Source organism: Eubalaena glacialis, chromosome 7 (genome assembly GCF_028564815.1).
Source record: "Eubalaena glacialis isolate mEubGla1 chromosome 7, mEubGla1.1.hap2.+ XY, whole genome shotgun sequence".
Lineage (NCBI taxonomy): Eukaryota > Metazoa > Chordata > Mammalia > Artiodactyla > Balaenidae > Eubalaena > Eubalaena glacialis.
Window position 1 is genome coordinate 57,796,093 of NC_083722.1, and position 13,654 is coordinate 57,809,746.

General features: G+C 39.3%; 1 protein-coding gene across 10 annotated transcripts in view; it reads left to right on the plus strand.

The window, feature by feature from the left end:
- Positions 1-13,654, plus strand: part of RBMS3 (RNA binding motif single stranded interacting protein 3) — a 718,572-nt gene that overhangs the window by 156,748 nt on the left and 548,170 nt on the right. For 6 of the 10 annotated variants that reach the window (XM_061195214.1, XM_061195213.1, XM_061195218.1 and 3 more), the window contains one exon: positions 2,764-2,936. In XM_061195214.1, the coding sequence (XP_061051197.1) occupies positions 2,764-2,936 (173 nt within the window). The remainder of the gene's footprint in view (positions 1-2,763; positions 2,937-13,654) is intronic. The other 4 variants (XM_061195216.1, XM_061195217.1, XM_061195221.1 and 1 more) reach the window with 1 other exon arrangement.

Here is a 13,654-nt window from a genome sequence, read left to right on the forward strand (position 1 = left end):
CTCACAAACAAGAATAGGGCATAGAAAACCACTTTTCATTGTATGTATTTTTAAAGGGCTTTTGAAATACATCCTTCTCTACAAGAACCTGGTGCTTCCACTCCTATTTTTAGATTATATACCTCATTTCCATGCATACAAGTTCCCTATACTCATCCTAGCTTCGATTCGCTTTGACCGTTTTGTTTTACTTTTTCCCACTGGGCCCTCTGGAGGGCACATTTATTGTTTTAGGCACCATGCAATTTACTAAATGGTGTCCGGTTATGGAAATGCTTGCAAAGACCCCTGGGGCAAAAAAAGAATTAAGTCAACACAGATTGATCATCCTGTAGTTGGTGTTTTCTTATTTGATCAGTCAAGGGCTCGCTCGGTCTGAACTGGTCCATCTGATCTGTGACACATAAAGCTAGACACACTTTTCTGGCTCCCTGGTGGTTTTAAAGGCTATGCAGTGGGAAAAACTGCTTTAAACAAAGCCTCATTTTAAAAGAAGCCTGAGTACAGAATGGAATTCAAAGAATTTGGAGAGAGGGGAGGTGAAAGTGGTAAGAAACAGCTTGAAAAAAGCCCTGGGAAATTTAAAAGAATAACGCACAGGAGGGAAGTCAAAGATAAATCCCATCTGTTCTGTTGTGAGATACACAGACCAGGACACTGCTTCAGCAAGGCCGTATTGAACACCTACTAAGTGCAAGACTCGTAAAGAGGTAGAGCTTAAGTGTTCTGGGGTGTCGGAGGAGCGAAGTAGAATTCGTAAGTCAAGAAGGAATATTTTTTTAATCTCAGCCAAGAAACTTTATTCAGCTTTATGCAGATATGACATTCCAAAAGGCAATGAATACCCGTTATTGTATTCAAGTATTGAGAACGGAAGGTATTCTCCCGTGTAATTCATTTTCAAATTGTACATTAAAAATGTTGCTCATAGATTAAGTAATACTGAATAAGTGGTTGAATGCAGCTAACACCAAGGTTTCTAGCATGGAGGCTGCAAGAATGACAGCAAGATGGAAAGCAATGGGTCTTTGTGATGGGTGGGTGGCTGTGTGGGGAATGGGAGAGAAGAGACCAGAGGGAATGAGTTACATTTTCACATATTGCATCCAAGAGGCCTTGTATTATAGCCAGTTGGGAATATGGACTGGGGCAAATCTGAAATCCTGGATGGTATAAAATGGATTATTATAGCAAGAAACAAAACTGGACACAGCCTCCTGTCTTTATGAGCTAACTGCTGTGATCACTCAGTTTTTATTGTGTGGGATGTAGCTTGAGTGTTTACGAAGCATCCACTTGCTATTGGATAAGTACTCACCTCCTACCCCTGATAAAACAGCTAATGAATCTTCAGGTTAGACCTCGGCCAAAGTGTCCCCACTGGAATCATGATTGATGCATTCACTGTGTATTTACGTAACATTCTAGATTATAGTTGAGAAAATCTGGGATAGATTTAAAGACTAATATCACTTGCAAGACAGATATGAATCACAAATATTATCATTATTATTATTATTTCTTGGCGGTGCCGCATGGTATGCAGGATCCTAGTTCCCCAACCAGGGATTGAACCCACGCCCCCTGCAGTGGAAGTGCGGAGTCTTAACCACTGGACCGCCAGGGAATTCCCATTATCACCATTATTTCTTGTGTTTTTGTTATTGCTAACTCTTATTGTGCACTTACTTACGTCCAGGAACCATTGTGTTTGCATTAACTCATTGAGTTTTTGTAAAGACCCTATGATGTAGGGGAGTACTAATTTTATCCTCCTCATATTAATGAGAATGCTGCATCTCAGAGAGGTTCAGGCACCCCAAAGGTCACACAGCCAATAATAAACACATCACGGACTCAAACCCAGACAGTCAGTGTAATTTTAGAACTTTTGAAGATATGCCTGTATGAAAAGGAAATAAAGGATAAAGTGTAATATATCTCCTAATTCTGGCATGTATAATTATAAAGATTCTCACATTGCATACTCCAAGTCACTGGGGGTCATCTTATCATTTACATTTTGTAATAACACAGTGTGACAGGTTAGACCAGTGGTTCTTTACTGGGAGAGAGTTCCCCACCCTAGGAGACACTTGGCAGTGTGTGGACACATTTTTGGTCCCACAACTGGGGGATGGGTGCTACTAGAATCTGGTGGGTATAGGCCAAGGATGCTGCCACCAGCCTACAATGAACAGAACAGCCCCAGCGACAAAGAATTATCCTGTCCGGTATGTCAGTAGTGCCTCAGCTGAGACTTTCAATCAGAGTGATTCAAAGACGAGAGAATAGGAGCTCAGTTTGCAAATAAAGGGCATTCACCATGAAGGAGCAGATTTGGGAATGGGAGAACGAGATAAGATGGAGTCATTCACTCATTGGTTCATTCATAGCATCGCTATTTATAGAGTGATCACGCTGGAGAGTAATGGTGAGGAAAGCAATATGAGGAAGTTTCTTTGGAGAAAAGGAGGGAAGACGGAGTAGAGGCAAGGCAAAGATGCTTGGCTGTCACAGGTGAGCTGGGCCAGAGCTTCGGTGCACCCAGGAGAGAACTGTGCTAGGCTGATCCAAATGCAGGGCCAGATGGGGGGAGAGCAAATGATGTTCCCGGAAGTACCCCAGAGTAGGGACATGAACACGAGTGTGCATGTGTGGATTGGAGAGGCTGAGAAGCTTGCATTGCTTTCGAGTTGCTCTGCTGGCCTGGGAATAGGTTGCTGGCTTTGTTTTTCCAGTAACAGCCTTTTCTGTTTCCAGCAGTCCTATGCACCAGCTCCCCACCCCATGGCTCCTCCCAGCCCCAGCACAAACAGCAGCAGCAACCACAGCAGCAGCAACAGCAGCGGGGAACAGTTGAGTAAAACCAACCTGTACATTCGAGGCCTCCCGCCAGGCACCACTGACCAGGACCTAATCAAGCTGTGCCAACCGTAAGTGCCCCCCGCCCTCTGCGCCGTTTCCAACCGCATCCTTGCCCACGTGGGCTCGTCCATATGGGGTTGGGTTTGGCACCCAGTGTACCCGGTGAGGAAGACTCTGCTGTAGAAACGGGACTTAAATTTAAGATCTGAGTCCAGCTTATTTTGGGAATGGAGTTCGTTTGCCTTTTGCTTTGAAAGAGAAGGTTCTTGAACAGAGAGACATAGGGATGCTGGCTGATGTGCATGTATTGACCAGGAAGATGAGGAGCAGTCATGGAGTTGGGTCCTCACACCTTGTGGCCGGTGGGTTCTCACACCTTGTGGCCGGTGGGTTCTCACACCTTGTGCTTGGTGGGTTCTCACACCTTGTGGCCGGTGGGTTCTCACACCTTGTGGCCGGTGGGTCCTCACACCTTGTGGTTGGTGGGTTCTCACACCTTGTGGCCGGTGGGTTCTCACACCTTGTGGTTGGTGGGTTCCCACACCTTGTGGCTGGTAGGTTCTCACACCTTGTGGCTGGTAGGTTCTCACACCTGTGGTTGGTGGAATCAATGATGAATCTCATGAAAGAAACTGTGCTCTTTTTTTGGAGAGGTATTAGTGATGGGGATTGCAAAAACTCAGAAGTGGTAGATTTCAGGATGGTCACCTACTGTGTTGGAAAGCTCTTTTGGTCAGTTCTTGCTTGGTAAATGTAAGTTCAGCCGGGACCAGGTAATTGGAAAATTAGAAGGCTAATCCTTTTGCTTCCTTGAAAACATCTATTTCCAAGTCCAGTGAAGCTATTCCCACCAAAGCCAAGAACCGCACTCACCTAGTTTTATATTTCCCAGGAAATACGGTAGTGATTAAATGCCCTTCCAAAATGTTTTCATTCATCTACTATCTACCAACACTTATGTTATTAACTCTCTTATTTCTGTGCAAATCAATTAAACATATTTAAGTTTACCCTCCAAATTAAATGAATAGTGAATAACAAATTAAGAACTATAGGCCTGGATTTTTAGATTGCTGTCTGATTATTTTCAAAGTAATATCAGTGCAGCTATTTGTCACTTGACTGTGCGTTAGCTGGGTATTTTTAAGTTGGGGGAAACTATTACTCAGTTTTTCTTTTGCTGTTTTGCAATGCTTTTATAAGAAGGTTGAGAGGATATTTATTTTGTAAATTTTCCAACCTCTCAAATATTGGAAGAGGAAAACAAGGCAGATAGTATTTATTTGCCTTTGTTCTGGTTTTGAAGATTGGGAACAAATATCAAAACAACAGGAAGTGGCAGATTAAACAAAACACAAATACATAAATAACTATATAATCAGTTGACAAGGCAGTATGTAGACTAGGGTAGGGGCACCCTGCTCGTATCAACTGCCTTGATTTGTGAAAGAGGTAAGACAGAACATTGAAAAATAAATATTTATTTGAAAGCAGTTTAAAAAAAAGAAAGAAAGGTGCCAGGGCTAAGATATACAAATATGTTAGGTTTTGGTCTATAAAATGTTGAGGTTGAGAACTGGAAGGTAAATCACTCAACATTTTTTAATTTTTTTGCTAGAGTTAGAAAATTCTAAACTATTTTGATAAATAAGGGCTTTGAAAATGTGAAAGATGACGGACTTTATGTTAGAAGCTTCAGGTGAATAATCTCCTGTAATGGATACTGATGTGAAAAAGAAGGCCAGCTATTATCTTTGTGTGTGAATCTTATTCATAAAAAATATTGCTGGGTTTTAAGGAAAGATTCTTTCCCACTGCTCTCTACGACTCAGAGAGCTTGTTGAAACACAGATTTCTGGGCCCCTGAGATTGCGATTTCACTAGGTCTGGGGTGCAGCCGGAGAATGTAAATTTCAGCAGGTTCCCTGGTGTTGTCATTGATGCTGCTGGTTTTTTGAGAAATACTTCTTTAAAAAAAAAAAAAAGGCACAATCTAAAAGTTGAGAATTATGTTTTATTGGGCAGACTTGCTGAGGGCTTAAGCCTGGGAGGCAGCTTCTCAGACAGCTCTGAGGGACAGCTCTGAAGAGGTAAGGGAGGAACCAGGAGATACAGGAGTTTTTGCAACAAAAACCAGGTAGTAGGAACATGAAAAGATTACTGTTAATTAAGGAAAACCAGGCATCTCAAGTTAATGAATTTAGTGTTTTTCTGTGTATGGGCAGATTCAAGAGTCTGGGCTCATTGACATCATCCCTTGGAGCTGCACCTTAACTATCTAGGGCCAGTATCCTGCTTTTCTTCATCCTGAATCTCCTCAGGATACCCAGGATGGCTGCAGTGGCTGATGGCTTGGTGTCCACAACCTCCTTTGTTTACTGATGTAGCAGGTGACCTTTTTCATCCACATGTCTCTACATTAATATAAAGTCCACTGACTATTCCTAACGCAGAAAGTCTCACTAAATATGTGAAGGTATTTGAGGTGGTGTATTATAACCTGCTTGGCCACCGTGTGATCTTGTGGCAAATCATTTACTGTCTTTGAGCCTCCATCTCCTCGTATAAAAGAGTGGTCTGGGTTTGATTATTTCTAGGTTTCCTGTAGTACCAGTGGTGTACTGCAGCTGCCTCTGACTGAGGCACCAGAGCCAATGGTTAAATATTCAGGAATTCTTGAGTGATTTGTTACAGACTCAGTATCTTGAAATCGGCCATGGTGGGAGTATTTATATCACAGGAATCAGCAAGCCCTATAAATGAGAACTTTTAAAATTCTATGTAGTTTCATTTTTTGAGAGCTGGTTTATGAACATACCACTGATGTAGCATTATACTATGAATTTCTGTATCAGTGTCCATTTCTGCAAAGAATATTGCCAGAAATTTATAAATGGAAAGGGTTACCTAAAGTCTGCATTGGCATTTTTAACTCAGGAAAGAGATTTAGTGGCACAAGAACATTATGTTTGAGGGAAAAAAAAAGTTTTGTTTGTGTTTCTTCTGTTTATTTGAGAAATTTAAAGAATGCCAAGGGCACAGAGGGTAGTGGTTACTTGTTCATATTAATTTTTGCTGGTTAATAAGATCTGGCCCATGTTATTGTTATGGTAAAAATGTTTGTGGGTTCTTCCGTTATTGAAGTGGTCTGGACCTGAGGTTTATTGCTGAGGTTTGCTTTCCGGGAAACTGAGAGAACTAATGTGACCGGGCAGCATAATGTAGAGGAAATAGCCATGCGCTGAGAGTTTGGGGTTTCACTCCTGGCTGTGCCATCAACTGGGTATGTGGCCCTAGACAAGTGACTTGTCCCCTCTTAATTTTGGTTTTCCCCACGTATAAAATAATTTGTTTATACATGATAATCTTTTAAATATTTTTTACTTTAAAAGTCTGATAGTTCATTGAGGCCCTCACTAGTTAGCAGTAAAACCTACGCTGGTCACCTTTCACCAGTCCCCTTTTACAGTGTTGGCAGGGCCACTGCCTGAGCTGATTCAGCTGCATGAGTATGACCTGAGAGCTGGGGACGCCTTTGTTAGAGACCATTGTAAGCCCTTTGTAAAATCCTGGTTTCCTCTCTTGTAGTGGTGATGTCTTAGAGGGCCCCTTGCTCTGTTAAATTAGCATTCTTCTAAAGATTCAAATCATCTTGCATTCCTATGACTCATCCAACACTTTAAAATAATGTTACCTACAAAACAGATAATATTTGTAGGTTTCAATTATCTTGCCATCAGGATCAATTTTCCATGGTTATTCCTATGAAATTATAAGAACTTTCAGAGTTACTATTCCCTTATAAGAAATGCAATATTTGCTAATATCCATAGTAATAAAATAATAGAAAACAGAGATATATTAAAAAGGCACAGACATAGCAAATTATCTGGCATTAGAATACAATATCCATATGAATACTAATGAACAGCAAGAAAATGATATTAAAGGAAAGAAATTACATTATTTCTCAATGTATTATCTGAAAGCAAATTCTTATTAAGGGATTCCATTCACATTTATCATCAAAGCTCCTATGGTTGGATCACAAGTAAAGTCAAGGAAAGAAGGCAAGACTAAAGAATAGACATGAAGAATGATTTTACTCTATGGAAAATCTCTCTAGTTATACCTATGTTTTGGATGAATATATGGCATTGTGTGTCTTGTAGGAAGTACTAGTGTTAAAGACCTTGTAATGTCTTTTTTTTTTAATTTAATTTTATTTATTTTTTTATACAGCAGGTTCTTATTAGTTATCCATTTTATACATATTAGTGTATATATGTCAATCCCAATCTCCCAATTCATCCCACCACCACCACCTCCCCCTGCCACTTTACCCCCTTGGTGTCCATACATTTGTCCTCTACATCTGTGTCTCTATTTCTGCCCTGCAAACAAGACCTTGTAATGTCTTTATCTTGAAAAATTTCAAGGAAAATCAAGAAATTTTCACAGAGTACCTATGCTGCATACCAGATAGTGTGCTAAAGATTCAGTGGTGAGTACATTTAGATAAAGGTCTTGCTTTAGCAGAGATTATATTTTGATAGGGAAAATGGAAATCAATGAAATGATCGTGTGATTTGATATAAAATTGCAACTACAAATGCAAAAAAAAGAGAGGAGCATGGAAATAAGAGGATTTGTAACATGGGATGAGACCTTGTTAAGGCAATGGGCAAAGGAATCTCTGAGCTAAGAAATAGGTTTAACTAAATGAGGAAGGAAGGGAAGAGCATTCTAGGCAGAAGGAACTCCATGTGTGCAGAACCAATGGCTGGAGGGAACATGGCAAAGACAAGGGGCTGAGGAAGGGTCAAGTTGCTATAGCAGAGAGAGGGAGTGGAGCCTGGGGCAATGTGACCTGGAAACATGGAGGGGGTATGGTGATCCCTTTGTATGTCACGTTAGGAGCTTTGTTTCAATGAAGGAAATCATTGAATTGTAACAAACGGGAAGGTGACAGAGTCAGATTTTTGTTTCAAAGAGATAATTCCGACTGCCAAGTAGAAAAGACCTTAGGAGATCAAGGAACAGAGCAGGACAGTTGAAGAGCGAGCTGGAACAGAATAACTAATGGTCAGAGAAGAGGGTGTGAGAATTAATATTTGTGGTAGGGGAACAATTATGTGTGGTGAAAGATGTCTTTTTTCATATGCATTTATTTTTCTATTAAAAAACAAGGACGTTAGAGACAATTAACCAAACGAACTCCAAAAGAAACAACAAAGTAGCACAAAAGAGGACCCAAGTTAGTTGATTTTTAGTTAATTTCTTTTTCTTACCCTGTCATGAATGGGTCATCAATATAGTATTAAATATTTAGTGGCTGCAGTATTTAAAACATGCAAGGCTAATATAGTGAAAACTGAAAATCCAATTGATTATACAATTATATTCATAAGATGGGTTATCAGTTGGAGACTCTGGGTGGAATACTTGAGTTATGCACCATTTATGCATATCTCAAAAGGGGGATATGGAAGTGAGGGAAGATAAATTTGACTTCATAAAGAGAGAGAGAGAGAGCATTGCAACTTCTTTGGACCAAATAAAATTTTGGTGGTGTAATGATTTTTCACATATTAAGCTCTGTTTCCTCAGAGAAATTGATAACCTCTATTACGTGATTCTAAACATCCCCTTGAAACACATTGAGATTAGTCTTGAAAAGTAAAGGCACGTATTTAACATAATGGACAGAATTTTTAATGGAAAGTAAAATCATTAATGTGTTTATGTTTTCTACATCTACCTTTTATCTAACCATTCTCATAACTTATAAATTTTAATTAATATAATACTTTCAGAAAACTCCAGCCAGATTGCCCTCACTTCCAAGTGATTAATCTGGAATTAAGGCCAGCACCTTGCAGGTACAGAGTGAATTGTTCTGTTATAAAGTGAATGCGCTGCTGACAAGGCCGCTTTAAGCAGAATAAAGGAAAAACAGGGGAACTCTAGGGTAGGTGCACACATACTTCCAATCATCACCTGAAGACTAGGAAGTCAGCTGCCCCAGCCTTCATTTTTCTGGGTAAATGTTTTCCTCGCTCAGGCTCTGACATCCTAGCATCCTCCCTTTAAAAGGAAGCTGTAAATGTCACTTTAACATTTAACGAGAGAGGAGAAGCTCCTACAGTGAAAAGCCAGGGGAACAAAGTAGGAGTGTTTGTACCCACGCTCATCTCCCCGACTTTGACCCAACCCTGCTGGATGTCTGGTTAGGTGTGGGCTGAACGCAGAATAGTAAGAGGAGACTCAAGTGCCATCCGGGCTCTGAATGCAGAGTCCATTATACATGGTGTCAGACAGTTTTGACAAATGCACTGACACAATCAAACCTTTTATCAATTTAAAAAGTAACCTTGTCACAGTAATATGTCAAACTGTTCAGATACAACTAAAGGAAAACAAGTCGTCACACACTCCAGAGGAACCGAGTAAATAAGAAAAAAATGTGACTGGAATTTTTGTTGAGTTCTTTCTTCCCATGTCAATGAAGATTTAAAAATTCCCTCTAATAAAACCTGAGGAAATTTATGAGTAGCTTTCACCTGCAAGTCAGGCTCAAATGATGCAGCTGCTTTGGAGGTGTCATGTATCTGTGTGGTGGCAGGTATGAGGAGGAGGTGAATTTGAGGCTCTTTGAACTCTGCCTTTGTGTCATTTAAATGAGAGAGTGCTTCTAAGGCCCAAATTGGTTGCCTGAATTCAGTGAGTCAGCATAGATGTGATACTTTGTTACACATAATAATTCAGGTTTAAGTACAGTTATATTTGCGAAGTATGTATTAGAAACCACACAGAGTATTTGGTTTGAAATTCATAAATAATTATCATTAATAACACAGTTATATTTATATAGATTATTAACATTTATTGTGCATTATATACCATGTGCTCTGCTGAGTTTTTATATTACCTTATTTAATGCTCAAAACAACCCTACAGAGTGGGAACAAAAATTACTGAATAATAGTTGAGTAAACTGAGTCTCAAACATATTAAAGGGTTTGTCCAAGTCTATACAGCCACCAGGATTCCAAATCCAGCTCTGACTTCAAAGCCCTTATTCATAACCACTAAAACATTCATTTAATGAGAAGGGTAGCATAAGTCCTGAGTTCTCAAATCCATGGCTGTCCAGGAGAATCCTTGAAGAGGTTTAAAAAATACTGATGCCTGGGTCTCACCCCCCAGGGATTCTGATTTATCTAGTATGGGGTCAGCTTAGACACTAAGATTTTTTAAAAGCCTGCTTAGGCAATTCTATATGTAGCAAAGCTTGAGAATCATTGGAGTAAATAATGCCACACTAACCACAAAACATAAGTGAATCCTCTGTTTTAACTTCCTTACTTTGACTTTTGGAGAATCTCGAAATTTCATAGGACCTAACAATTTTCTTTCAGTTAACCAAGAGACTTAAAAATAAATTCTAGGGACTTCCCTGGTGGCGCAGTGGTTAAGAATCCGCCTGCCAGTGCAGGGGACACGGGTTTGATCCCTGGTCGAGGAAGATCCCACATGCTGCGGAGCAACTAAGGCTGTGCGCCACAACTACTGAGCCTGTGCTCTAGACCCCACGAGCCACAACTACTGAGCCCGTGTGCCACAACTACAGAAGCCTGTGCACCTAGAGCCCGTGCTCTGCAGCGAGAGAAGCCACTGTGATGAGAAGCACGCGTGCCGCAACAAAGAGTAGCCCCTGCTTGCAGCAACTAGAGAAAGCCCGTGCACAGCAAGGAAGACCCAACGCAGCCAAAAATAAATAAATAAAATATAAATAAATTTATATAAAAAATTCTATTAAGGTAGTTGGAGGATGAGTTGGATTTTGATGACAAAATGGGAATTTTAAATTAGGCACATGAAAAATCAAGGTCTGGAATAGGTACCTAAAAGTGCTTTAAAGAATATACTCTCCTTCTCATAATTTTCACAAGTCAAAAATTTCTTCAACATTTCAGTTTTTAATAATGTTTGCATTTAATTGATAATTTAGCAATAAATTCTTCCTATTTTTGACTCGTGTTATTAAACTTCTATATATATTTACTTTTTCTTGCTGCCCCATAGTCTGCTAAACGTAAGTCTACTGAATCTTAAAAAGAAATCAGCATGTTCCAGCATTTTGGGGGCATCCTGGAAATTATTATCCCACTGATTCATTGACTATCCATTCATTATTGTTTTAATTACTTTGAATGAAGAAGATTCTGCTGAATTTTTGAGATTTATTTGAAAATATATTTATTTAAATTGCAGATAGCTGATAATACTTTCTTATTTATTCTACAGATAGAGAAGAGAAAAAACAATGATTAAACCATTGAAAGCACCAGTTCACTTAGGTTACTATGTTGGTGGCAGCACAAAAATGTTGGAGGTGCCAAATCAAGTCTTAGAGGTCTGGGAGAGGTGGAATTCCAGACAGATATTTTGATAGTGCTTGAAAATTTGAGGGACTTGGAATTCAAGGGCAGGACTCTGGCAAGTTCAGATGACATCTTGGTTTTCAATTTGCTCAATGATCTTCTAATTGCTAAATACAGCTGACTGTTTGTAGTACTTATTTTATTCGATCTCTCTGTTACTTGATCCTGTTGACTTCACCTCTATTCTAGAAACTTACTTTCTCCTTGGCTGGCATACTCCTCCTTCCTGGGTCTCCTCCTAGGATTTTGTCTTCCAGCTTCTCCACTATCTGCCTCTTGAATATTTTGGTGTTTTAAAAGTTTAGACCTCCTCTATTCTCACTCCATAAACTCTGCTCTCCTCTACTTAAATGTCAGCTATTCTGATGATTATTAAATTTATATGTCCAGCCCATGGAGGTATACTTTTTTTTAGTCCTAGATCTGTATCTCATTATTCCTTGTACAATTCCAAATTTGTATCCCAAGAGCTATCAAAGTCATTGTCCAAAAAGGATTACTCCTAGACTTTTCCCTTCTTCAGTGTTCTCTTTCTCTCTGAATGACAGCATCACCCATCTGGTCATGCAAATAAATAATCTTAGGATCACTCCTTTCCCCAACCTAGAACTAGTTTCCAAGGCAAATAGATTTCAACTGCTGGTCTCTTTTGTTTCACTACTGTCATAATTTATTTACTTATTAATTCCAAAGTATTTATGGAAAGTCATCTATGTGCCAAGCATTGCAGATACCTGAAGACCTGGTAGGTCTCCGCATAGAACTTGCATTCTAATAGAGAGAGATAATACAAGAATGAATGAATAAAGAAGAAAACATCAGAATATGCCATGGAAAGGAGGTTGAAAAACCATGAAACGGAGGTTGTAAGTAATGACAGGGAGGTTACTATGAACTGAGGAACCTCTTTGAGGTGAGATGTCAATTTCAAGAAGCAACCAGGCGTATGATATTCAGGAAGAATGGCATTACAGATAAATGTGGGAGCTTGTACAAAATCCCAAAGGTGGAAATGAGCTCCGTGTTTTCAAGTAACATAAAGAAGGTTGGAATTGCAAAAGAATAGTGAATAGGGGAGGTGGGGGCAGTAAAAGGTGAAATAAAAGAAAGTATACCAGGGCCAAATCAATAGAGTTTTCTAAGTCAGAGCATGGAGATTGGATTTTATCCAAATTTACTTTTATTAGAAAAGTTATTTTGACTACTCTGTAAAGAATAGATTTTAGGAAGTGTGAGAGAAGAAGCAAGTAAATGAGCAAAGATGCCATTGTGGATTCCAGGAAGGAGATGGTGATGGCTTGGATTAGGATCATAGTAGTGGAGGAGGTTAGATGAGATGGCTTCACAGTATATTTTGGAGAGCGTTTTGATAGAAGTTACTGATGAATTGGATCTGACAGGAGGGTTAAGGGAAAGAGAAATTAGGGATAATTCTTAGGTTTTGGCTTTAGTATCCAGGTATAGAGTCACTTAATACAATGGGGAGGATTGTGGAAGGAACAGTTTTGAGTGGAGAGAAATCAAGTGTTCTTCTTAGTTTTGTTATTTTTTAGATGCTGTTAGACATCTAAAATGAGATACAAGTTCATAGCTTAATACATGACTAGTTTTCAAAGCAGAGGTTAGAGTAAAAGATACAGAATGCAAGTCCTAAGCATTATAAATAGCATTTAAACACATTGTACTGATAATACTATCGTGACTAATATGTGTTAGATATTATTCTAAGTATTTTACATGTTAAGTACTTCATATCACCTGTGTTAATTCATTTATACTTCATGATAACCCCTATTTTAGAGGTAAAAAAAAAAATGACACAGAGAAGTTAAGTGACTTTCCCAAGGTTACACAGGTGGTAATTGGCAAGTCCAGGATTTAAAATAAGGAGTGTGGTTTGAATGCCCTCTCTTAACCATGATTCATACATAGGGTGTGCACAAAGCATGAAAAGAAAAGTGGTCATAAACTCAACATTCTGAGAGGAGGAGAAGCCAAGAAAGGAGTTTATAAAGGAACCAATGAGATAGAGGAAATCAGGAAAGCAAGAGAGTGATATTATACAAGCTGGGAAAAGACAGTATCTCAAGAAGTCAGAATGATCGAGGGTGTGGAATACTGTTGAAAAGTTAAGAAATGTAGAAGAAAGAGAAATAAAGAAGTTACATTTGGTTTTGGCATTGCCAAGGTCATTGGCAAGCTTGACCAGGGCTGTCTTTGTATGGGGTAAAAGCTGAAAGCCATTTGGTGAGCCTTTCTTTAGGGTCATCCCTTGACAGTGCTTCCAAGTGAAAATGCCTCTCTCTCCTTTGTGCTTGAACTATGCCTAAATAGTCATT